Consider the following 25,774-nt stretch of genomic DNA (forward strand, 5'->3'; position numbering starts at 1 on the left):
TAATGTTTATTCTCAAAGACAGAGACAAAATAAATGTAAAGTGTGAGCGACACTAAAGAAGACAACTTAGGATTTTATCTGCACTCCATTTTTAATTAATTATTATTTTTATGTTCTTTAGAATGATTTTCTTTGCCTTCTTGTGATCGTATGTAGCTGGAAAGCACTTGGACGTCCCTGGTGTTTGAACGTACCGGTAGTCTACAAATAGCCTTGCCTGGAAATGCACAAAGAATCTGGGTGTGTTTAAACTGGGATTAGTTTTCACCATCTGTCATGCAAGTTTATACTTTTGCATTAAAAAAAGTGACAAAAAGTGTTTTAAATGATAAATGAGATAAACCGTGTACTCACCATTGCCTGTTCAATTTTATTATCGATGGCAACAATGTTGGTTCCAGAGGCACTGCAGGAAGAGGAAGACAAGGACACATTATGTTAAATAGTCAAACTTCAAGAAATAAAAAAAATACATAAAAATAACTTTGTTTTGGTCTGTTGTGACTTCACTCCAGAAGAGGATGAGCAGACAATACTAAACAACATTAGTGTTTGCTACAGTTATACAAAAATAAAAATATCCCTGTGATCACTCTAAAACCAATCAGACAAGACAACACAGGACCAGTGGGTTCAGGTATGAGCTCAAATGATCCTCATAAAAGTCATGTAGGTCACATCCAAACTGGCCCAGACAGCAGCAGGTGGCTGGTGCGAGATCGAGATAAACTGCTCTCTGGTGCAGCAGTTGTCCTCAAAAGCTCTTCAATCTAAGAAATGAAATAAGAAAGCAGCAGCTGCGGTTTCAGCTGGGCTGCTTCCACGTGTCTGCGCCTCAGACGGGCCGCTCACACCTCTGCGCCTGCGCAGTGCGGCGGACACCTGCCGCTTACCTGCCGGTGTAGCCGCGGTAGCAGCGGCCCCGGCTCCGGCCCGCCAGGCAGCGGGGCGGGCTGACGGAGGTGAGCAGCATGGCCGGACCCCCCACGGTGACCCACGGTGGCCCACGGACACCGACGGACACCCCACGGACACGAGGCCGCGCACAGGCGCGTCACCGCATTTAGAAGGAGGAAACTCGAGCCGGGGGCGGAGACGCGCCGCCCACCGCGTGTTCACGGCCCTCTGTATATACTGTAAAGCCTGATTTATGGTTCCGCGTCACACCCACGCAGAGCCTACGGCGTAGGGTACGCGGTGACGCACGCCGTAGGCTACGCCGTCGACAGAGGTGTCAGAAGTATTCACATTCATTACTCAGGTAGAAGTATAGATACTAGAGTTTAAAAATACTCCTGTAGAAGTTGAAGTATCAACTCAAGTTTTTTACTCAAGTATAAAAGTACTGGTTTCAAAACTACTTAAAGTATAAAAGTAATGTAAGGGGGGAAAAAGCCATTAAGGACAAAAGCCATTGAAAATGAATGCATCTTAGTATAATGCAAATATATTAAAGAACCATATATGTGTACTATTGAGCATTAACATGTGTTTCAGAGAGCAGAAGATATGATGACTAGTTGCCTATAAGTATTGTAATGGTGCAAAAAGTCAAATTTCAGAGGCATGTTATCATTTATCCTAACCTTTATTGGAATGTACATCCAAGTTTAGTTGCAGGAATCTGAGGGAACGGATGTAAGAACAAAACTGGACAAGAACATCTGAAACAACCACAACCAAATTCACTCTATCCGGATGGAGCAATTTAACTGGATAGTTTTTCTTTTACAGGCCGAAATGAAATGGAGTAACGTTAACTTCGTTACTTGACACCTCTGGATGTCGATTTAACGCAGAACCATAATTCAGGCTTAACCCACCAGCCACATATGCACTAACAATAATCAGAAAACAAATGAGCAAACATGTACGAGTTGCTGCTCCCTTCATGTGATTGTAAGACACACGGTGCGTCCGAAATGCCATACTAAACAGTATATACTGAAAAAGTATGCTTAAGTTCGGCACGCTTTTGAGTAAATATCAGTAGTATGCATTAATTTGGACGTACTACCAAAGATACTCTATACAGAAGATCAAGCATTACCGTTACTGCCAATGGTATGAAATGGTATACACTACTGTCTCCTAAGTGGGCGTGAACGCCCCTCTCCCCACATCGTTTTGGAACATACAACAGTAGATACAGTACAACTTTAATATTTGCGCCTTATTTTGCCGCTTGTTTTTTTTTTTATCTGCTACCTTAATGTCTGATATCAACCCAATACAAGATCATCGGATCAAGTCTTCTTTTTTTCCCTTCCAAAAAGACTTCAATAATAACAATAACAGTATTATTAAGCAATAAAGCAAGTTTTATTTTAGTTTTAAACTTCAGTTTATCCGATGGGCTTTGGCAGTTCTGCAGATCTCCGATTCAGCACCAGAGAGGAGAGCTATGAGAGCCAAATCTCGCGAGAGTGTGTAGCTCAGACAGAGACAGGTTATGACATATACGTATCACTTAGCAACCAAACACCGCTGCATTGCATTGTGGGAAGTTTCTGCTTAGCTACGGTGCGTCCGAAATGCCATACTAAACAGTATATACTAAAAGTATACTTAGGCAGCACGGTGGCTTAGTGGTTAGCACTGTTGCCTCACAGCAAGAAGGTTCCCGGTTCGACTCCCAGGCCCAGCAGGGCCTTTCTGTGTGGAGTTTGCATGTTCTCCCCGTGCTTGCGTGGGTTTCCTCCGGGTACTCCGGTTTCCTCCCACAGTCCAAAAACATGCATGCTAGGTAAATTGATCATTCTAAATTGCCCGTAGGTGTGAGTGTTCGAGTGTGTCTGGTTGTTTGTGGGGACTGCGGGTGCCAAAAAAAAAAAAAAAAAAAAGTATACTTAAATTCGGCACACTTTTGAGTAAATATCAGTAGTATGCATTAATTCGGACGTACTATTAAGAGCGCACATGTCACTTCCTGCCGTTGGGAGGGAGTGACGTGTCACAGCAGCAGTAGCAACTGTTACCATGGTAACAGCAGCAGTAGCAGCACCGCTCTTTCCCGTTTATTCTGGCCAAAACAAGATGACATTATATAATATTATTATATACCAATATTATAATATTATATAATATTATTATACTTAATATTATACTTATGACATATACGTATCACCAGAGACGTTCTATAAAACGAGACAGCCCACTAAGGTTCGAGTTGCTGTATCTGTGTCACGTGACTGCCACGCCCCTTTAGGAGACCGGAAGTAGGTCCTGAGTCTATTGAGTCCTATGGGAAAAGTGAACGTGAGCACAGATTATTACCAATTCCTTCGCCCCATAGTAACCTAAGTAAATATGGGACCCATTTTTCAAAAGCCACAAACCTTCTGAACATTCTGACACCAAAATGGAAATTTTCAGACCGACAGATTAGGAGAAAATGAACTTTGTTTGAGACCTGTCTCTGTCTGAGCAACACACTCTCGCGAGATTTGGCTCTCATCGTTTTCCCAACGGATAAAATGAAGTTTAAAACTAATATAAAACTTGCTTCTTTGGTTAATAATACTGTTATTTTTATTATTTAAGCCTTTTTTGGAAGAAAGTTGTACTGTATCTAGTGTTGTATGTTCCAAAACGATGTGGGGAGAGGGGCGGCCACACCCACTTAGGAGACCGGAAGTGTATACCATTCCATACCATTGCCAGTAACGGCAATGCGCTATCTTGTGTATAGAAGATCTTTGGCTCCGCTCTTTCCCGTTTATTCTGGCCAAAACAAGATGACATTATATAATATTATTATATACCAATATTATAATATTATATAATATTATTATACTTAATATTATACTTATGACATATACGTATCACTTAGCAACCAAACACCGCTGCATTGCGGGAAGTTTCTGCTTAGCTAGTGTCCATCAATCCATACTAATACATTTCTCCAGAATGAGTATGGATAGAGCTACTATTGAGTACGTACTAATGTTTCGGACACACTAAAATAATCTCACATACTGTTTTTGCTACTCATTAGGGTGGAAGTATGGGATTTTGGACACAGCTACACTTTAATATAGGACGCCATCATGAGACACTTTAGGTGTAACGGTGTATTGAGTGACCCGTCGGATTCTGGGGCCAAACACGAAGTGCAGCTATAGACTCACACAGACTGGAACAAACTCTTCATTTTCAACTGGTAGATGTAACTCAACTCAAGATTCATAAACCATCATGATTTTCTATCCCCTCAAATTACCAAATTCTCTTTTTTTGTGGTACTCATGATTCAATAATTTTATCAGCTTAATTTGAAATTACATTTTGACCCTTAAACATTTGTATACTATGCTGTTTGACGTAAACTTACTGCTCTGGGAGCATGAAAGGAGGCATATTAGGAAATTACTGACATCTAGCGGTGAAGTTGGACATGGCAACCAGTGGCATCTGAAAAAAACTGATTATAAAATCGATGCCAACTGAAATGGGCCGTGTAACCTGTGACTTCAGTACACAGCTTTTTAAATAGTCCTTTAACACACTCTGTAGTGTTTTTCATCTGCAGTCTGGCAACAGAGTGGTTCCAGAAACTTAGTCAATTGCTGTATTTTGATTTGTCTCACTGACTGACCACCCAACGTGTTTATGTGGAAGGGAGAAAGGTGGATGAGGCACGTCCGGCTGCAGGAGGAAAAACTGAGCAACACGTTTATATTTACACAGGCAGAATGGTCATCCGGTGCTCTGCACCGTAGCAACACATGGAGCTCAATCAGAGCCATGACGTATGTTTATTTGAGGAAAAAAAGTAAACATGAGTTGAGGCTCAAAGTTAGGTTTTTATGTTGAACTTTGAAAAACAAGAAACTGTCAAATAAAAAGAAGTGCAGAAACAAAGCAAAACAAAGACACCCATAACTGACAAAATTTGTAAGGAACTTAAAAAAAAAAGAACAGGGAAAAAAACTGTCAATAATATGATGAACTAGCAAATAAGATTTCTTCACATTGATTCATCATATACAGGACTGTCTCAGAAAATTAGAATATTGTGATTTTCTGTAATGCAATTACAAAAATGTCATACATTCTGGATTCATTACAAATCAACTGAAATATTGCAAGCCTTTTATTATTTTAATATTGCTGATCATGGCTTACAGCTTAAGAAAACTCAAATATCTTATCTAAAAAAAATTGAATATTCTGTGAATCTTAATCTTAAACTGTAAGCCATAATCAGCAATATTAAAATAATAAACAATATTTCAGTTGATTTGTAATGAATCCAGAATGTATGACTTTTTTTTTTTTTAATTCATTACAGAAAATAAAGAACTTTATCACAATATTCTAATTTTATGAGACAGTCCTGTATATGTATATGTATATATATATATGTATATATATATATATATATATATATAAAATAAAAAGAACAGCTCAACAATATTCTTCTTCTACTTCTACACAGCAGACCATAGTGATAACGTGTCTCCATTCTCCCATGTAGAAGCACCTGTTGTGCAAATATTCCCTAAAACGTTGAAAATAAACTTCTCAACATGAAGAGTAATTAAATATTGGAGGTGGAGTCGAAGCTCGGAGGAGTGTTACAGCCTACAGATATCACCATCTCTTTAAAGACAAGGTGTCGCTTGGATGAAGTGTAATATTCCACTTTCTCCACCAGGGGGCCACAACGAGCTTCATTTCATTAACTTTATCTTCCAGTGCACACTTTTGCTTAAACAAAATAAACTTATTTAAAACCAAACCAGCTACACCGGTGATATTTTTTCCAAGTATTTGTTTTTGGTTCTGTGTCAACTGTTCTGTAACAGGCATCTGCTCCAGAGCCATGAGGCAGCATCATGTCGTTAGGAGACTTGGATGCGACCATGTGGTGGTTCTGGTGAGATGCCCTGGAGCGCTGATTGCTCCCCTGGGGACGAGATGTTTTGTTTCTCCACAACATCCAGTTTATAATGAGAGGTGGGCGGAGGCCCTGAGCCGGTTGTTGTCAGCGGGCTGTACTGGGATGGAAATGTTTGCCATACCTCTGCTGCCGTGATGAAACCCCGTCACTCACGGCCCGCGTTTGATCTCTAGATAAGATCATAACCGCTGCACGACAAAGCCACGCACGATGACACGACCGAGGTGCGCTTAATGACGCATAGTCATCACCACTTTAGGAAATAAATCACACAAGTACATTCCAGCAGTCAGGAGTCGTCGCTCATTAGTATTCCTCTCTTCCCTTTTCAGCCCATGTTATGTGACCCCCCCCCCCCTCCTAGTCAGTAGTTTCATAACCTAAAAGCTGTGACAAAAAAAAAGAAGAAAAATTCATCAACCGTGACTTCATCCTGTACCAAATGTGTGTTTAATTTTGATGAGGCGTTGCTCTCCTAAAACGTTGCTCCCCATGAGAGCTTTACAGAGGCCCGTGCTTACAGGAATTTCTACGTGTAGAAAACACGGGCCCTGAATGGACCTTCAGTCACACCCCCGTCGCTCCGTCCGCCGCTTCGGTTAGGAAAGAGAGCAAAGCATGCTCCAATATTGTATTTATGGCAGACCTTTATTTACTGGAACTTTTTAGGTCTTCTTTTCATATCTTATTTGTTCACGTTTTTAGTACGACGTCTCATTTTGTGAGAGTGGTAACCATTAACACCTCCTGCACGCAGGAGAGTCAACCAGAAGTCTCTCCCCTCTTACAGGAATCCTTTTTTAAAATCGCTGACAGGTGTAAAAAAAAAAAAAAAAAAAAAAAAAAAAATCTCTTTCTTTCTCCGTTTTGGTTTATTTTACTTCCCCCACCTCCAGAAATGGGCTCAAACATGTTGAAAAGTTTTACCTTAATTGGTGTATTTCAGAGGCAGCTACATACTTTGAAGGTCAACTAATCACTACATTTTGAACATATTCAAGTAAAAACTTGACAGTTGAATATTTAACCAGCCCTGCTGACAACAGGGAGGGGCTACGTGGAGTACAAAGTACAAGCAGAATCACTTGTACATCTTTTAAGAAGGAAGGAAACATTCCTCCCTGGTATTACTTGTGTTTTGCGAGGACAATCTTATGCACACATCCCATAAGAAAGCTGTTAAAACCATCTCTTCCAAATGCTGAAGTTCACCTGGAGGCTTTTAAACTCATCAACAGGGTCTTAACTCTGCTAGAATTTGAGAGTCAAAATAGATGTGCAGGAAAAAACTCAATATTTGCCTAATATGTATACAATTAATATGTACTATGTTGATATAGAAGACTGCAGCAGTGTAGTAAACGTCACTGATGGGATCAATGCAGTGGAACATGATCCAATACTAAACCATGATCTGAATCTGATCAAGTATCTGATGATCAATTTTTTTCATATCTCATCAACAATCACGAGTTTTCATTAAGACATTAAAACTGATTTCTGGGTGTGAGAGCAATGACAGCAACAGAGTGATGTGGGAGTGACGGAGGCGTCTCAGTCCAAGCTGCTCGTCCCGCCCCCCCCACGGCTGGTCAGCTACCGGAGAACATGCAGTACAAGAGCACAGGAAATCACTCCTGCCTGTGGCCATCAAACTGTACAACTCCTCCCAGAGTGGCAGTGGCTTAATAATGTGCAACAATTACTCTGCACATAGTGCAATAACTGCATTTATCTCCAACGGTTGGTAAACTGTTGAGTATCTATCACCCAGCCATCTCCGCATCCAGGAAATTAAACCATTAAACGGGTGCTGTTTTGAAGGCAACTATATCCAATCTATAAAACAAACAAAACAAGCATCTCTGCTGTCTGCGGGACTTGTGTCACTTTATCAAGGCTCTGTGCTCTAAATAAAGCTGAGTAACTTCTTCTAACGGTCTACCTTTAATTTTTTTTGTTATTTATTACGGATCCCCATTAAGCTTGAGTTCTGGTTCTGCGTCAAAATGACGCCGTGCCTACGGCGTGTGGTATGCGTCGACGCAGACCACACGCCGTCACTGACGCCGTCACTGACCTGCACCTCCCGAAAATTGTAACTACGCGTCGAGGCGACGCAGACCACACGCAGACGGAGAGGGGTGTGATTGGTTCGCTTGGTAGCAACGCATTTCCGGTTTCCGGTTTGAAGCAGTCGTGAACTTTCAGGGCTCTTTTCTTCGTGTATGTGTGATTTTTTTTGTTTTGGTTTTTTGCACAATAGTTGTCCTTATCTCTTTGATTCACTGTGACCGGAAAAAGTCGGATAAACCATTCAGGAAAAGATCACGAATTAGCGGTCACGGGGGGTACTGCACCGCGGAGAAATGGAGTGACGGAGAAGTCCGAAGGGTTCACGACGGCGTCACGGTGACGGCGTGTGCTCTGCGTTGGTTTGACGCATAACCATAATTCAGGCTTTAGTCCTCACTGCAGTGAAGACTATTCTTCCTGGGGTCCAACATTGCACACATAAAACACAATCCTTACAATTAAAACATAGCCAGATCTAAACAAAAATCATCTGAGATGTAATGGAATTCAACCCTTAAATTGTTGAAACCACCCAGAACCAAACAACAACAAATATTCCATTTTACACACTCAGAATTTCAGAATAAACCAACTAACTAAAACTGACTTCCTTGCTAAGTACTGCTTTTCTGAACTTATTTTTGAATCTAGTTTTATTGTTTATCATGGTTAAATGTGGTGGAAGCTTATTCCTTTAAAACAATCCCTCTGTTTTCAACGGCAGGCGTCCCACAGCCCTACGTGCTGCACGTAATCGCTCTGCCCCGAGTGGGCGCATGGCTGCAGAAACGTTAAATGTGGTGGATTAAAGTAGATCTCTGGAGAGAACCCGGGAGAATAAACAGCGGTAAAAAACAAGCTGGTTTCCCAGAATGTGATGTGGATCAAAAGAGGTTGTTTTTTTTTTTTTTCCTTGTCCGAACATTTTCTCAGCCAGAGATCAGATCTGTACCATACTCCGAGCTGGAGATTCTCTGCTGTAGTCACTCGTCCCATCCACTCGGAATTACCTCACTCTTTTAAAAAGCTGGGAGGACGAAGCCTTCCCTCCAGAGGTTTTCCTCCAAACAGTTTTATGTGGAGGCAAATGGAGTGAGACTACTGTAATCACATCAGGGGATAAAAGAAGAAAGAATTAAAAGGTTTATATGTGCCGTCAGCGGGACACTTGACAGTCCAGCAGTGGACCTGTAGCTATGGAGACAGAAAAACATTAATAACACAAAAATAGTTTCTAAAGGAGTCAGATGGATTTGGACACAGGCCGAGCCAAGAGGATGATGACAAACCGTTGCTCTGCTTCTGGAGTTACCGCGGGTAAGATAATAGCGTTGTGATGGCTCAAGCAGACCCTCATTGTTTTAGTTGCAAATGCACGAGTTGGAGTGGGGCGAGCAGGAATAACAATCAGGCCACAGCCATATTAAGACACCATCTGCTGCTCCAACAAGAACTTCCAAGAACAACTGGCACCGCTGTGGAGGAGGGGGGTTTTGGAAACCGCATGAGTGAGAGGTGCTGCAGCAAAACCTCCACAACACGGGAACTCGTTCCGCTTCCAGACTAAACTGGTCGGAACAGCTAACATCAAACCCAGAATGTTTGACAGAGAGCGAAGCCGCCGCCTCCTCGGGGTTTTACACAACTAAAAACAACAGCAGTGCTGTCGCCTGTCAGGCCGAGCCTCGGAACCCGACAGCAGATGAAGAGCAACTGAATGCTAACAGGCTCTGATTACGCAACCAACACTTCTGTAAACTTTGCTTTCTACATCAACAAGGCTGTCATTTATAAACCCCGCATCAGTGGCGTCAATTCAGTCGAAGCTAAGGTATGGTAAGGTTACGAGTCACAGAACTTAACTAGAGTATCAATCCACATGTCCAGCAAATACTCATCACAGAAGTAGCTTATCTGTGTGGTCAAGAAAAATGGAACTTTTTTAAATGCAGTCTCACTCACTGCAAAAACTCAAAATCTTACCAGGAATATTTGTCTTATTTCTAGTTAAAATGTCTCATTTTTAGTCAAAAAATCTCATTACACTTAAAACAAAAGTCATCACCAGAAAAATAACTTGTTATTTGACCATTTTCACCTGTTTCAAGTAAATTTTCACTTGAAATAAGTAGAAAAATCTGCCAGTGGAACAAGATTTATCTTCTCATTACAAGCAAAAAAATCTTGTTCCACTGGCAGATTTTTCCACTTATTTTAAGTGAAAATCTACTTGAAACAGGTGAAAATGGTTGGTTTTGAGTCTTGTCTTAAATGTAATGAGATTTTTTTTGCTAAAAATTAGACATTTTAACTAGAAATAAGACAAATATTCTTGTTAAGATTTTGAGTTTTTGCAGTGTGTAATAACTAGTGAAATCGATCATGTTGTTCTGATTTGCATTTGTAGTTATTCTATATGTATTAAGTAATAGAATAATCAATACAAATAGACAGAGTAATTCCATAAATGTATTTAAAAAACAAACATTTACATTTTCCCTTGAAGCCGAGGTGTGGCGGCTGCCGTACCTTCATACCCAATTGACGCCCCTGCCTTACATCAAGTTAGCTAGAGGTAAAACAGGAACGTCAACACCAGTCCATTAGAGGAAAGAAATATGCACTCGAGTGTGTGTGAGCAAGCAGAGCAGCGAGGATGAGGAACTGATCTGGGCATCAAATAGTTGCGATTCCTCACCTCTGGCAAAACTGCTGACTTACTTAAGAGCAACAACGCAGTAACAGTAACTGTAACGCTGTCCTCGTTAATAACAAGTTCAGCGGTTGGCAGGCGACTCAGGCTTATGTGTTTGGGTAAAACAGGTGCACCTAACTAATCACCTAACATTTATAAATATCTAAGATATGAACGCAGAAATTACAGAAGAGTAGTAGGGCCAGGCAGGAGAAAAATAAAAATATTTTAGAAGAGGAAGATTTTTTTTTTCATTATGCACTTCGAGAAAAAAGTCGAAATGTTGAGAAAAAAGTTGAAATATCGAGAAAAAAGTAGAAATGTTGAGAAAAAAGTCAAAATTTCGTGAATAAAGTTGAAATGTTGAGAAAAAAGTAGAAATGTTGAGAAAAAAGTCAAAATTTTGTGAATAAAGCTGAAATGTCGAGAAAAAGTTGAAATATCGAGAAAAAAGTCGAAATGTTGAGAAAAAAGTCAAAATTTCGTGAATAAAGTTGAAATGTTGAGAAAAAAGGCGACATTTCGACTTTTCAACTTTTTTCTCGAAATTGTATTTCAACATTAACCTCGACATTTCGACTTTTTTCTCAAAGTGCACAATAAAAAAAAATCTTCCCCTCTCAAATATTTTCTCTCCTGCCTGGCCCTAATACTCTTCCGTACAGAAATACACCAGTTTGGTTTTGTAAATGCTTCTCTCACACGTCTGTACCTGCATGCAGACACGCACGACTGATCCGTTTAGACGGACCGGCGGAGATCCCGGGGGCAGCGCCGCCATAACAACCGGGCAAACATCACAACTCGGGTGCAAATGGAAAGCAGCGGTTAGACATGATGGTCTGATGGCGTGTGTTTAAAGTTTAATCTAAACAAGCAAGACATAAATAAATCCAAGCTAATGAACAGGCGGGCCTGAGTGTTATGTTACAAACGACGCAGGAACTCTGCTCCTGACCTTGCTGTCGTGTTCGTATACTAGTTGTAGTCACTTTTGACGAGGCTAAATGCACTGATGTCATTTGTTGTTGCTCAGTTTATTCTCTTTGTGGTAATCTCTGAGTTGCATAAGTCTGTGTTTTGACAAGCACATGGATACTTCAACATTAATCCAGTTATGACCAAACTATGAACAATGTTCACATAATAATAATAATCCCACCAATTCTCTGAAGTCCCAGTCACGTCTCAAGTCTTTCATGATTTATATTGAGTCTTGGGATTTCCTGCATCCAGTCATCTTTAAACACTGCACTGCTTTACATAAAAAGATTCAAAGCTTGACCACTGTCATCGTCACTTAAGACATCCAATAATCTAATACGCCCTGCCTTTGAACTAGAGATGTTCAGATACCAGCTGTTTTCTATCCAATACCAATTGAGAAACCAGACCAATTTCAAGTATTGTTCTACTATCTTTGTGAAATTTTCTAAATAACAAATACATTTTTTCTCAAATTGACATAAGACAAAAAAAAAAAGATAAAAACAGTAATTCCGACCTGGGAAACGGTACCGCGGCTCCAGATGTTCAGTTATGCAGAGACATCCCACATTTCTATCAGCCAACAAGTACTGATCATCTTGATCATCAGTCATCTGAAAACCACAGCCTTGCTTGAATATGTTGCAGTTTTCCAGCCTAAAATAACAATATTACAAACATAATGCTGATGCTCAATAGCAATCCAAGTCCAACAACTCATGTCCCGCCGCTTTTACACCTGAAGACCCACAACAGCAACTTCCTGTGCTGATCAGATGCTGCGTGGACATAAATACCCTACCTTTATGCTTATATATCGGTACAAAAACAACTCTACTTTGAACCAAATGGAACAGTAAACTACTGAACATGGTTGTTAAATCCGTAACCTGCCTGTAGTTGACATATTTCAGTCATCATCATCATCAGGCAGCCGATGGTTGAACAGACAAAGCCGTGTGTGCACAGGCAGAGACAGGTGTCTCAAACAAGCAATCATTCCTCTTTTCAAAATGTTCAACAAACGCCTCTCTAATCAAATCAACCTCTCTTTGGTACAAAGATGGTTCACCTATACAGGACTGTCTCCGAAAATTAGAATATTGTGATTTTCTGTAATGCAATTACAAAAACCAAAATGTCATACATTCTGGATTCATTACAAATGAACTGAATTATTGCAAGCCTTTTATTATTTTAATATTGCTGATCATGGTTTACAGCTTAAGAAAACTCAAATATCCTATCTAAAAAAATTAGAATATTCTGGGAATCTTTATCTTAAACTGTAAGCCATAATCAGCAATATTAAAATAATAAAAGGCTTGCAATATTTCAGTTGATTTGTAATGAATCCAGAATGTATGACGTGTTTTTTTTTTTTTTTTTTTTTTTTTTTTTTTTAAATTGCATTACAGAAAATAAAGAACTTTATCACAATATTCTAATTTTCTGAGACAGTCCTGTATATACACAACGGGCCACGGTTGCTAATGTTGTTTTCAGAATTCTTTGCAAACGAAGTGACTGATCTATACGGACGAGTTTTGGAGTCTTGGATGAAATTATATGTTGTCATTCGACAGCGTTGATTCTTTAACCAGACACATAAATGGCAGCTTCGTTATTTGTCCCACGAGCGTTGTTGCTGTAAAGAAACATGATCACAAAAGGCCCCGCATCCACATGAGCGGTAGCCAAGGTCGTTGTCGTCATACGGCGTGTGGTTGAGGCACATGTGCGCGCAGCGTTACATCTGACAGGGGAAAGAATGACTCTCCGACTGACAGTAGATCATGAGATCATGTGAAACGTGCTCCAGACTCCTGCTAAGTCGGTCAGAAGTGGACGACTGCAGGAAAAATTAAGATACACTTTTTAGGGTGATGGAAAAAACTAAGTAACGCTGTTTTTAGGGTTTGCTCCGTTATTTGAGATACTCTTCCTTCCACCGTTACAGGGGGGGGGACATGCCATTTTTCAGTGTTTTGGATTCACATATCTGGACTAGCCAGCCAAAAAACTTCACCTCCTTCATCAACCAGAGCTCGGAGGTGAAGCAGCAGCCCCTCATGTCTCATTTGTTGCTATGGCAACATGAGGAGAAAAAAAAAAATCCACTTCATCCAGACTCACCTACACCTCATTGTCTTTGTATCCAAAACACAGTGAAGCTACCACTTGATGCCAACAGTGACCAGCGCTGTGCTCTCTTTCAGTCAAACAAGTGTGTGCCAGGGAGAAGCAAGTCTACGGCTAGGGAGAAGTACATCCCTCTACAGTGGGGAAAAAAAAAGTATTTAGTCAGCCACCAGTTGTGCAAGTTCTCCAACTTTAAAAGATGAGATATACCTGTAATTTTCATCGCAAGTATCTCTCAACTATGAGAGACAAAATGAAGAAGAAAAAAAAACAGAAAATCACATTGTCTGATTTTCAAAGAATGTGTTTTCAAATTATAGTGGAAAATAAGTATTTGGTCAATAACAAAAGTTTATCTCAATACTTTGTTATATACCCTTTGTTGGCAATGACAGGGGTGAGATCTTGGTGGAGCCCCAGATGGAGGGAGATTATCAGTGTCTTGTATTTCTTCCGTTTTCTAATAATTGATCCCACAGTTGATTTCTTCACACCAAGCTGCTTACCTATTGCAGATTCAGTCTTCCCAGACTGGTGATGTCAGCTCTTTGGTCTTGCCCATAGTGGAGTTTGACTGTGTGACTGATTGTGTCTTTTATACTGATAACCAGTTAAAACAGGTTCCATTAATACAGGTAATGAGTGGAGGACAGAGGAGCCTCTTAAAGAAGAAGTTACAAGTCTGTGAAAGCCAGAAATCTTGCTTGTTTGTAGGTGACCAAATACTTATTTTACCCAGGAATTTACCAATTAATTCAGTAAAAATCCTGCAGTGTAATTTCCTGGATTCTTTCCCCCCATTCTGTCTCTCATAGTTGAAGTTACCTATGATGAAAATTACAGGCCTCTCATCTTTGGAAGTGGGAGAAGTTGCACAATCGGTGGCTGACAATACTTTTTGGCCCCACTGTGTAAGGAGGAAAAAAAAACACAACAACATAGCCTTGTTTACTAGAGGTCTGCAAAGCATGACAAGTAACGTTCATGACGTTCAGTTCACATCAATCAAACCTGTTGCATATACAGTATGTTGCTGAGAGATGCTGCAAAAGTCAGTCACCATTTATATTTCATACATCCAACTATGTCCTCGGCTGGGCATAAACATTTCCATGAATCACTGTTTGATGTTTGGAAACAGATAAAACAAAAATTCAAATGGTGACATTTGAAGACAATTAAAACAATAGAAGAAAAAAGAAACAAATGTTTAGGCTGCTGAGACAGAGAGAAATGTGGAGGAGGACGAATGACGCACTATGAAAGGGTCTTCTGCCAGGAACATGAGCCACATGAGCCATGAGGGTGTCTAACCGGGACTCTGCTCAGCATCTGACACTGGGCCGCTCTCAGCCAGATCACCAGGCAATTTAGGATAAATATTAACCCACGACAATATTTTATAGGTGACTCTGTGGTCTAATTCTGACGGAGGGATGGCAATAAGAAAAAAAAAAGTTTTATTGAGGGATTACAACACTGTGGTAAAAGAAATCTGTAAGAAAATTAAAGTCAGCACTCTCACTTTCACAACCTCTTCCATGCCTTTATGGAGTTTCCTCAGAGATGACCCCAAACAAATGGGAATAAAACCGGTCCATTATTATGGGTCAATAACACCAAACGCCATCACCAAACAAATCCTCAGTTATTCTTGCTTCCATGGCAACAAAAACAGCCTCGGCCGAACAGTGTACCCACAACACCACCGCTCGAAAAAGAAGAAAGGAAGCAAAGCATAAGACGTCTTCACTGCGTCGGCCTTCCATGAAGTGGAACTTACCCACACTTCACAGCATATTAGCTTCGCTCTTGCGTCGCAGTGTTGATCTACTTGTATGCATCTAAACCCTCATGATTAAAGCAGCAAAGCGAGTAATTATACTGTGCACATGTTTCAGTGGTTGGTGACGGTGCGTCAGCTGTACATTTCTATCAACAGTTTCATTTCCTGTCCCTCAGACGCAGTGGCATGTGTTTCATTTTTCTTCTCGTACACTGGCATGCATGCATATATATATATATATATATATATATATATATATATATATATATATATATATATTTATATTTATTAGGGCTGTCAAAGTTAACGCGTTAACTTAACGTCCTATTAACGCCGACAATTTTTTTAACGCATCAACGCTCAGGATATTAAAAAAAAAGCGCATTATATAAGTCCTGGCCGTCGACGGCACCCGTAGCCTGAGGAAAAGTACGGTGGACTGAAAGATGGAGAATGAAAAGGGACTTTTGAACGGCTAGTTCACTTTCAAAAAGATGCCCAGATGGTTCGCTGGTACGTCGAGTCTCACTTGCATCCAAACACGACTGCTGCAGAGAGCGCAGCATAAAGCAGCATATTGGCCCTTTCTCATGTTGTTAACAGTATTAAAAACATTAAAAAAAATACCTTAAGGTAAATTAGAACAGCAAAAGAATGTGTGAATAAATGTGCGATTAATCGCGAGTTAACTATGGACAACATGCGATTAAAAAAAATGTATGGTTTGACAGCCCTAATTATATATATATATATATATATATATATATATATATATATATATATATATACACACACACACACACACACACACACACACACACGTTCAGTTCATCTGAAGATGATCACTCACTATCCACAAATTTTGCTGGCAGTTATAAGTTCAACATTAACAAGAAATCTGAAACTGAAATGTGAATAAATATTTTTTTAACAGAGAAATACTGCAGACACTTTACTTTAATCCTGTTACAGCGATCATACAAACACTCTTCAGTCCACTGGAACCGCTACAAGGCTAAAAACAACAGCTTTATGGTATTACTCAAGTAGCTTTGCAACAAAACAAACACCTTATACTTACATTGCAACAAAAAATAAGTTACATCCCTTGCAGAGTAAATACATAACAGTGACATGATCCTATTCTGTAAATTATAAAGAATTTGGCCATTCAAAATATGCCGACAGGCTCCAGAGCTGCTCATCAAACGGACGATGATATAAACTAATGTTCTTTGTGTTTTATGATCTCGAGTCTTTGTTTTGTCCTCGTTGGACAAGGACAAAAATCTGTGGCAGATGAACTAATTAAAATCAGGAGTACGACTTTGCTTTTAATATTTGTTAGTGAGAAAAATCTAAATGCGTTTGTAAATAAAATCTATGAGCCAAGCCCACTAGAAGCCAGCATGTTAGACTCTTTAAGACAGACGGCAGCAGGCGCTACTACTGCGTTAAGGTGGTCCAAAACGCTAAAGTGGGCATGGCCCGGATCCCAGAGCCCCCCAAAGTGATAAATGCTTTGGCATGTTGTGACCATCTGAGGCACTAACGTAAACACTGAGGCGCACAGCACATTTCAGAAAGAGAGATGCCAGGAAGCTGCCAGGAACGACAACAAAATCAAGACACGCTGACTGCTCGTGTCCAGAATGACATTTCTTAGATTAATGATACTGTACGGCAGCGGCTGTCAGGTTTTGTTCCCGGCAGCTGCTGTCCTGCAAAAGTTCAGACGCTCCTGCACACCCAAGTCAAATGAATCTATCACCATCAGCTCAACTTCAAGGTCTCTCAACGAGCCATGCGGTTGAAGCAGGGGAGCAGATACCAGGAGGACCAGAACCGAGGAACACATCTAGAAAAACGCAGCCTGAAAACAATCCATAGGTGCTTCCGATCAAAGGGTTCTGGTTAGTGAGCGATGTAGGGAACGTAGGCCGGAGAGAGAGCTGTGTAGGAGTAGATTCAACTTTTCCTGCAGCTTGTCAGCTAAACACTAGTATTGAAAAATAAAAAAATTTTCCGATTCTAAATCGATTCTCATATCAATTCCTAAAAATCTATTCGTATGTCTAAAGATTGATTTTTTTTTTTTATCATTATATTAAAACTTTTGGTATTTTTTTGTTTATGCCCAAAAAAGGAATGTTTTGTTGGACACGAGAATAAATGATGACATGTTTTTGCCTTTAAATATGTTTAAAGGTATGAAAACATTAAAGTTTTCAGTTATAATTGCATAAACTGTCTACATTTCATTACTTTATATACTGTATTGGGGTTACATTTGCATAAAATGCTAAAAACCAAAGTCTCAAAAATTAAAAAACGAGAAAGACCTAAAATGGAAAAAATAAAAATGGAATGTGGGAAAAAATAAAACTGATTTTGTGTTTGGTGCCCTGGATCTGTTTGGTAATTCTGCCCCACGATGTTTCTGAAAGCAGTTCTATCAGCATTCTGGGAGCTGATTGGTCCTTACAGCATCATTAGCTGCAATACTTGCTGTTGAATCTCAATATAATACTAGTATTAATATGTTACATAACTACACATTCATATAATTCATGCAACAGCTGAAAATACAGTTTTAATAACACCAACCCAAATCAATATCGGAATCGAATTGATTCTTGACATGTGAATGGATCCTCAGCCCTGCTAAACAGCAAGTACATCTGCCTTGCACAGGGACGGTCTGAATGTCGCCTTCTGTTCAATTTTTGAAGAAAACGTCTGAATCTTTAACTGTTGATGCCAGAGCTGTTAAAATCGGCCATTGATCCTCGACCGAAGCCATCTACCCCGTTTACCCCCAGACTATGTCCCCGCTCTGTCGTCATCGTGTCCAACCCGCGCAGTACCTCTACATTTCTGGGCTAAAGTTCTGCAGAACCCCTTTAATCTACAGGAGCCAAATGCCAAATAGTTTTTCTTTCTGATTGGTCATATTTTCTCTCTTCAACAGTGTTGCAAAACTGCCAAAAAAGAAGTATTTTTTAGCATATTACATTTCAAATATTTAGATGTTAGACTGTTGGCCACATCAAATACGTAAACATCCCTATATTAAATTAAGCAATTTAATTTCTGACATATTTTAATTTCTTATTAAAAAATAAATAAATTAAAAAAAAAATAAGAATTATAGATGCAACCCTGACTGGATTAAATGAGGAGCAAGTCTCTAAATTGAAATACTGACAAGAAATCCCATAACCCATGATGACACGATATATGATGCCCACTGCCCTTTTTTTTTTTTTTTTTTGCCTTGTACGCTTTTTCTTAAAATTTTGATTGTAATACTACTCATCCTGCTAAAGGTTCTGGTGACCAGAAAACTAACAATTATATCCTCAATCAGATACACTCAGCTCCTTTTATCTCTAAGACGGGTCAAACATATTTAAAATCTGAATCTGGGACTCTTTGTTTTGCTTGTTCCATTTGAATTTTTTTTGTTGTTTTTTTTAAACTAAATAACACCAACTAGGCAGGTATGCAAGGTTAAAGAAATGGTGGACAAATTAGGGAAAGTAACACTCAGAGACTAAATGAAATATAATTTTTAAGTAACAGAAAGGATGAGAGGGAGGCTGAGAGAAAACTACAGGCAGAGACTTAGATGCTGCTGAGAAGTCTACTGGCAAACCCTGCGATTGCTGCCAAGCTTTGTTTCTAAACTCAACCCATGCACGTGTAGAAAGCAAAGCTTATGGCAACTAAAACATTGCACACACAGAAGCCCTTTTCACACTGCCCCTTCAAAAGGGTGTGACAGAAGCCCCATGGCTCTGCATCCGTGTCCTGCACAGAGGAGGATGGGGGTTAAAGTGGGACACCACTGATGCACCTCTGGGTGCAGCGTAGGTAGGGTTGCCAACCGTCCCTTCAAAAACAGAATCGTCCTGTATTTATGAACTAAAGTACGCGTCCCATATTGAGCTGAAAAGGGACGCACTTTGTCCCGTATTACTGTGAGAGTCAGAAAATAGTCATAAAATGCCAATGGAAGATGGCATTGAGCTGTTGAGTTCATAAGTTATTTTTTTCTGTTTTACTACAACTGTAGCTACAGCCATGGCCTTTGAGGCACAAATATGTTTACAAGTTTTCTACAGACTTTCTGTTTGCACTTTTGTTGTTGCACTAAAAATGTGCACTATTCCAGAATGGATGTTCTGCTTTCTTTCTATTGTTTTCTATTAATTTATACAATTTTAAGTTAAGCAGGACAGGTTTCTGTTTAAGAAAGATACTTATTTTATTCGGTTCATTTTGTTATTTTGTATTAAAGTGAATTGCTGGATAATAATTTGTTTTCCATGTGTTCATGGCATTCAAAAATATGCATCTAATTCAATTCAGGTTCGAGTCAAATAGTTCAAAAAATCGTTTCACTCACAAAAAAGGGGCTAAATAAATTCACCACGCCAGGAAAGGTGAATGTAATCGGCTCATTTATTTTTTAGGGAGTTGGCAACCCTAAGCGTAGGTGTCACAGAACTGAACGTGGGGGCAAACCTGCACGGTGAAACACATCAACCCCCACTGAGTCTGTGATGCCAATTTGATGTTTGCAGGAAGACGCTGATGCAGCGGCGGGTCACCAGTGTAATCTCTGTAATGGATGACCACAGTAGCGTTTTTTTTTTTGTGCTAATATGACACAACTGCTGTGTGAAAAGGGCTGTAGTTACACGCTTACAGGCCTGCCCAGTCCAATCCAGCAGAGTACTGTACCTATCACTGTGGGCCTTTGAGTCTCTTAATCTGCTTCCAGATTGGAAGGCCTTGTAGAAAGCCATGGAGGGGTTCCTGTGTCAACCACAGCCGAGGAAGAGAGAAGAGACAGACATTGAAAAGATGAAACAGAGACACACTCAAATCTGCTACCTAGAAAAGCTTCAAGACATTATGGCGAACTCAATGAAATACTTGGAAATTTAAATAGTCAAACCTACAGGGTTATTGGAGAGTAATACCTTGCTTGCTTTCATTCATTTTTTTCCAACATTTTTCATGTTATAACTGCCAGGTCAAGATGACAAACAGTTCCTAAACAACTTTAAAACCCTCAGAATTTTTTATTTTTTTTTTTAAATGGTAATTTCAGTTTCAAGTCCAAGTAAAGCTGGAATAGTTATGAATCGTGGATTTGCCACGTCACTGCAACACGAGTTATTAACCCTTATCTGCAGTGAGGTCATGGACAGTTGGAGATAATCCCTCTTCTAGGCACACAGCTGATGGAGAATGGAAAAACATACCACAGATATGCAACTCCCAGCCAGTTGTTCAGAAAGTCCTCCATCACAATTAAGCTTGAAAAGCCACACTGTTGCTCCATTCTTGTGTTTGGTTAAAGTTTAACATTAACAACTGTTGCTCAGATGAGAAAACCACCCTGAAAAACCCGGGTTTTCAAGTAGAAATGATGCTGTATTCTATGATAAATGGAAAATGGGACTTTCAACTGCTGATTGAGGAAGAAGTGAGTAATTACGCGTACATTAGAAGATGGATTTCCAAGATAAAAGTAAAAAACTTAAAGAGCTGCTGATTAGAATTTCCCTTTAATAGCAAAATGTAAAAGCACTTTCAAATTCTTGGGGGGGGGGGGGTGTATGATTTGAAGTTTTGGCTGCAATAAAGATGAGGAGGCTGGATAATCCTGCTCTGATCTGAGGGTGTAAACACTGATCTCACACGGTTCAATGCACTGTTTAATTAACAAACATCCCAAAACAGCTCCATCAATTTCCCTTCGGAGGATTAATAGTATTTTGAATTGAATCATATCACATTGGTTCGAACATTTCCAGATGTGTTCGGTCCGACTTGTCCTGAGAGAACTTACAAAACTCACACAATCCTCTTTTAATCCAAAAATACAACAACGCATGTGCTGATGATATTCATTACTTGTCTGATAATAAAGATAACAACATGGCATGTGCAGGGGCACGTGTACCCAGCATCCCCTGCTGAGCACCAGAGACGCTGTAAATAGTCGTACCGTTTTAAATGTGTTAATTTGGTGTTCCTAACTGTGTCATAATTACTTTGTGCACCAGTCCAGTTGTATTGCGTCAACACTACGTCAGTAGTTGTGTGATGACATTAACATCTGTTGTATTGGGGCTGGGACTGTATATCTGCACATGTAGTGCAGTTTGGTAGACTCAGAAGTCCTTTCTTAGTTAGAAACTTCGGAACGGCCGACATCAGTCTGTGTCCTGCACCATCGATGGTGAAGAACGGCCGACATCAGTCTGTGTCCTGCACCATCGAAGGTGAAGAGCGGCCGACATCAGTGTGTGTCCTGCACCATCGATGGTGAAGAACGGCCGACATCAGTGTGTGTCCTGCACCATCGATGGTGAACTCTGCAAACTGCTCTGCTAGCTACAGCTTGAGAGCTGCAGTCTGAATGACACTACCGAGCCACAGTAAATCCACGCATTTATGCAGACCGCGGTTTTGGGAAGCACCTGTGTTGCTTGACATATGAATAGGGATGGGAATTGATAAGATTTTTCCAAGGACTGGCTAACGTTGTCGCTGCTGCTGGGTTGAGAAGATTCACTCCGGACTCGGAACAGATCAAACACGCGACATTCATTAAAAGTTATTGGATGCTGTGTATGCAAATGCTAACACTGCTAGTGTTTTCCTCCCTTTGTTGAAATGTCCAAATTGCAAGTATTGCAAGTCGCCCTATTGTCATCCTTTTTGGTAAAATGTAACCAAACTTTCGAGCGTTTATGCCGCTTTGTCGCCATGTTTTCCTGCTGGGCGCGAATGCGCACGTTGCCTCACCACGCCCACTGGAATTGATAAGGGAATCGATTCCAAGGAATTCAAACACTGGGAACCGGTTCTCAACAAGAACCGGTTTTCGATTCCCATCCCTACATATGAATCAGACAATGTCAGTTCACAACGTATAGTTCAAACTGGGCTTTGTGGAAACAGTTGCCGTTTCATGTTTCACCCCACAAAAGTTGCTTATGTAGTTAGAAACTATGCTGGCTGGTGAATTCAGAGAACAAATTGGATATTTTCAAACTTAGATGGCCTCAAGCAAATATGGTGCAGTTGTTTTTTTGTTAGAGTTTCAGTTTGACTTCATGCTCACAAAGACTGAAGATGTGATTATGACCGAGTCCCCTTTAAGAACTCCTTCCCTAAGGCCATTTATAGAGTTTGTTTATCAAAAGTGGTACAAGTCTTCTTACTTGGAAAAAAAGAAAAAGAAAACTTGCAAATGGAAAAAGAAATAGAACATTAAAAGCAGGGTATTTTCCTACATACATATTTTAATTTCTTTGAAGCTGTTTGAGAAGTGAAAATACTGCCACTGTACGTTTTTACATCACCCCCCGTAAATGCTGCTGGGACACGGTGTTCTGTGGACGGGGATGTCTGCTGGGGGCTGGAAACGGAAACCCCCTGCTGCCCCCCTCACACAGTCCTGCAGCTTTACGGCCCTAACCGCTTCTCTCAAATATTCACATAAACCTAAATGTACAGTGACCTCAGCACAAGCACACACATACACAAACACTGACAAAGGGGACAAGGAGTTGATTTACAGCATGTGTGTGAATATTATAAGGGCCAAGACTCTTTTCCTAGAAATCTCTGGCACAAACTACATTTGTCACATTACCTCATGACTAAACACTCTCACTCTCTCCAGTGGCTCTGCTTTATATTACTTGGCTGGCAACTGTGCTGAACCTTCACACACGTACACGTGACGCACACACCTCCAAAGAAAGACTCCCTTTTTCTCGGCTGGAGCTCGGAATTCGGTGCAAGTCTTCCAACAGCTGAAATCAACAAAAATCAGATGACTTGAGGTCTTCTTCGTGAACGCAGTAGGAACCCGAGTCATCATTCCTTGTTTTCAAGCAGCAAACACGCTCTTCTCAATGGCTCTCTTTATAAAACCCAACATGTCAATATCAATGTATGAAAGCCTCTCTTTGTAGAGTAGTGTGTTCAGTAGTGTGGTCTCCTCCATAAAGGTCCAAGTACAGAGCATCATGACTCTAAACCTTCTTTTTCTTCAAAATATGTGGCTCAAAACACATTGGCTAACCTGAAAAAACAACAGCCGCACATCTGCAACCTTTCTAGATAAAGGAAACCTTTCCAGATAAAGGAAATGCCACAGAAACAGACTAAAATAACCTTTTGGCATTTTTTTTCCTGGTTGATGGCACCCATCGGGCTGAGCGTGACACAAATGGCACCGGTGGCTGTTTCATGGGACACTTCCAAACCCTTAATCGGAAAATAAAATCAACAATCTCCAGCTAGGAGCGAAGGGCCTGGGTGAGAGCAGACATCAGAAAAGAAGAGCAGGCGGAAGTGCAAAAATAGGCAAGAGCAAAATGTGAGAAGGTGTTGCAGAGTGGGTATCATCCTATCATCCGAGTCGAGCAGAAGTGCTACAACATACCTACAAATGTGGGCTGTGCTGTGGAAGCGGCAGCACCATCGCATGAAAACCACAAGCACTGCGACGGGCCCACGTGCTGCTCCGTTTCCACGGCTGCACTCCGCTTCAGTGCGGCGGTGCAGAAAAGCTGAGGCACGGTATCAACAACCCAAGCAGTCGGGTTATAGGGCTGCAAAACGGTACCTTTCTGGAAACTTTTCTAAACCTCTGCATGGGAAGTTAAACTGGGGAATTTTGGAAATAATTGTAAACTTTCCATTGGAATTAATTGGAAATTGAGTGTAATATAAACACACTATCATGTCCAAACATAAAACATTTTGTTTTGTCAAAGGTGCAATCAATGCGAAATAACAAAACATTACATTTCACAAAATGCATTTGTAAGAAGAAGTTTTGTTCGACAAAACAATTAAAACTTTTTTCTATGAAAAATTCTTTCATCGAACAAAAGCGTGAAGGTTAACATTACTCACCCCCAATACCAACCATTCAAAAAAAAAACTAAAAAAAAACTAATTCATAACTTTAAAAGAAGAAAAAGAAAACATTCAATTCAACATGGAAATCTGAAATATATATCTTTCCTCCTCATCCTTCAGCCGAGATTCTTTCAGGCAACAGCCTCTTCCTGGGCCTCATCAACATCCTTCATGTTCACTTCCTCTACACCCAAGTCCTCCTCTTCACCGACTGCGTTTACATGCATCAATAACCCTTTTAAAACCTGAATATTAGCAATAACCCGGTTGTGCACGGCCATGTAAACACCAATAACCCCTTTGAATAACCCGAATTTGCTCATATTCCGGTTTTTAAAAACCCGAATATGACCCCTGGGTTACTCCTTTTAAAACCTGAATATTGGGTCATGTAAACGCCAAACGGAATATCCCCATCAAACGGAACATGAATTTGTTTTCTGTATGTTTTCTTTTTGCAAGGAATCTCGGTCTTTTGAGTCCAGGACGTTCTTATAAACATGGAGAAATGCAAGACCAGGCCACACTTTTGGAGTGAGGAGGAGACTAATCACTTCATAAATGTAATGAAGGAATTAACATTTTGGCATTTGTAGACGGTAGAAAGTACCGGGATAGCGAGATTTACAAGAAAGTGAGCGAAAAGTTGCGCGAAGCAGCATTTGTTTTGAATTTGGATACAAGCGGAAATGACGGGAATTGCGTCATGACGTTCTCCGTGCGTCGATGGTTTGATCCAGATATCCCAAATGATTAATTACCATGTATACAGGAATAACCCTGTTTGCTCACGCATGGAAACGGAATATTCCGAATGTTTCAGTAACCGGAATATTAGCAATAACCCGAATTTTGACTGCATGTAAACGTAGTCACTGTCACTGCCCTGCCTTGTTGAGGACTGCTCCGTGTCAGGCTCAAAGAGCCTCCAGAGTCCAGTTTGCTGAAATTGACACCAATTTTCCAAGAACCAATAGTCCTAAGCCCCTTATGGGGAGCTTTGATAAGAGCATCCACTGCCAGCAAACCGAGGAACATCATAATTATAACTACAAGCAAGGGATTGGTCAAATGCTCCTCCCGGGTTGCTTCTTCCATGTCCTTTAAAGTTCTGTTAAAAGTAGGGGCTGGTGAGTAAAAATCTGATGTTAGAGGGCTTTTCCTGAAAATGAATTGTACAGAGACAAACTGGAGGAAAATAAATTACAGATACTAGATAAGA

At 40.3% G+C, this 25,774-nt stretch overlaps 1 protein-coding gene across 1 annotated transcript in view; it reads right to left on the reverse strand.

The window, feature by feature from the left end:
- Window positions 1-25,774, reverse strand: part of LOC133453048 (TSC22 domain family protein 2-like) — a 39,202-nt gene that overhangs the window by 2,536 nt on the left and 10,892 nt on the right. Inside the window, exon 2 of the mRNA XM_061732893.1 lies at window positions 355-406. Within this exon, the coding sequence (XP_061588877.1) occupies window positions 355-406 (52 nt within the window). The remainder of the gene's footprint in view (window positions 1-354; window positions 407-25,774) is intronic.

Source organism: Cololabis saira, chromosome 10, assembly GCF_033807715.1.
Source record: "Cololabis saira isolate AMF1-May2022 chromosome 10, fColSai1.1, whole genome shotgun sequence".
In the NCBI taxonomy this organism is placed as follows: Eukaryota; Metazoa; Chordata; class Actinopteri; order Beloniformes; family Belonidae; genus Cololabis; species Cololabis saira.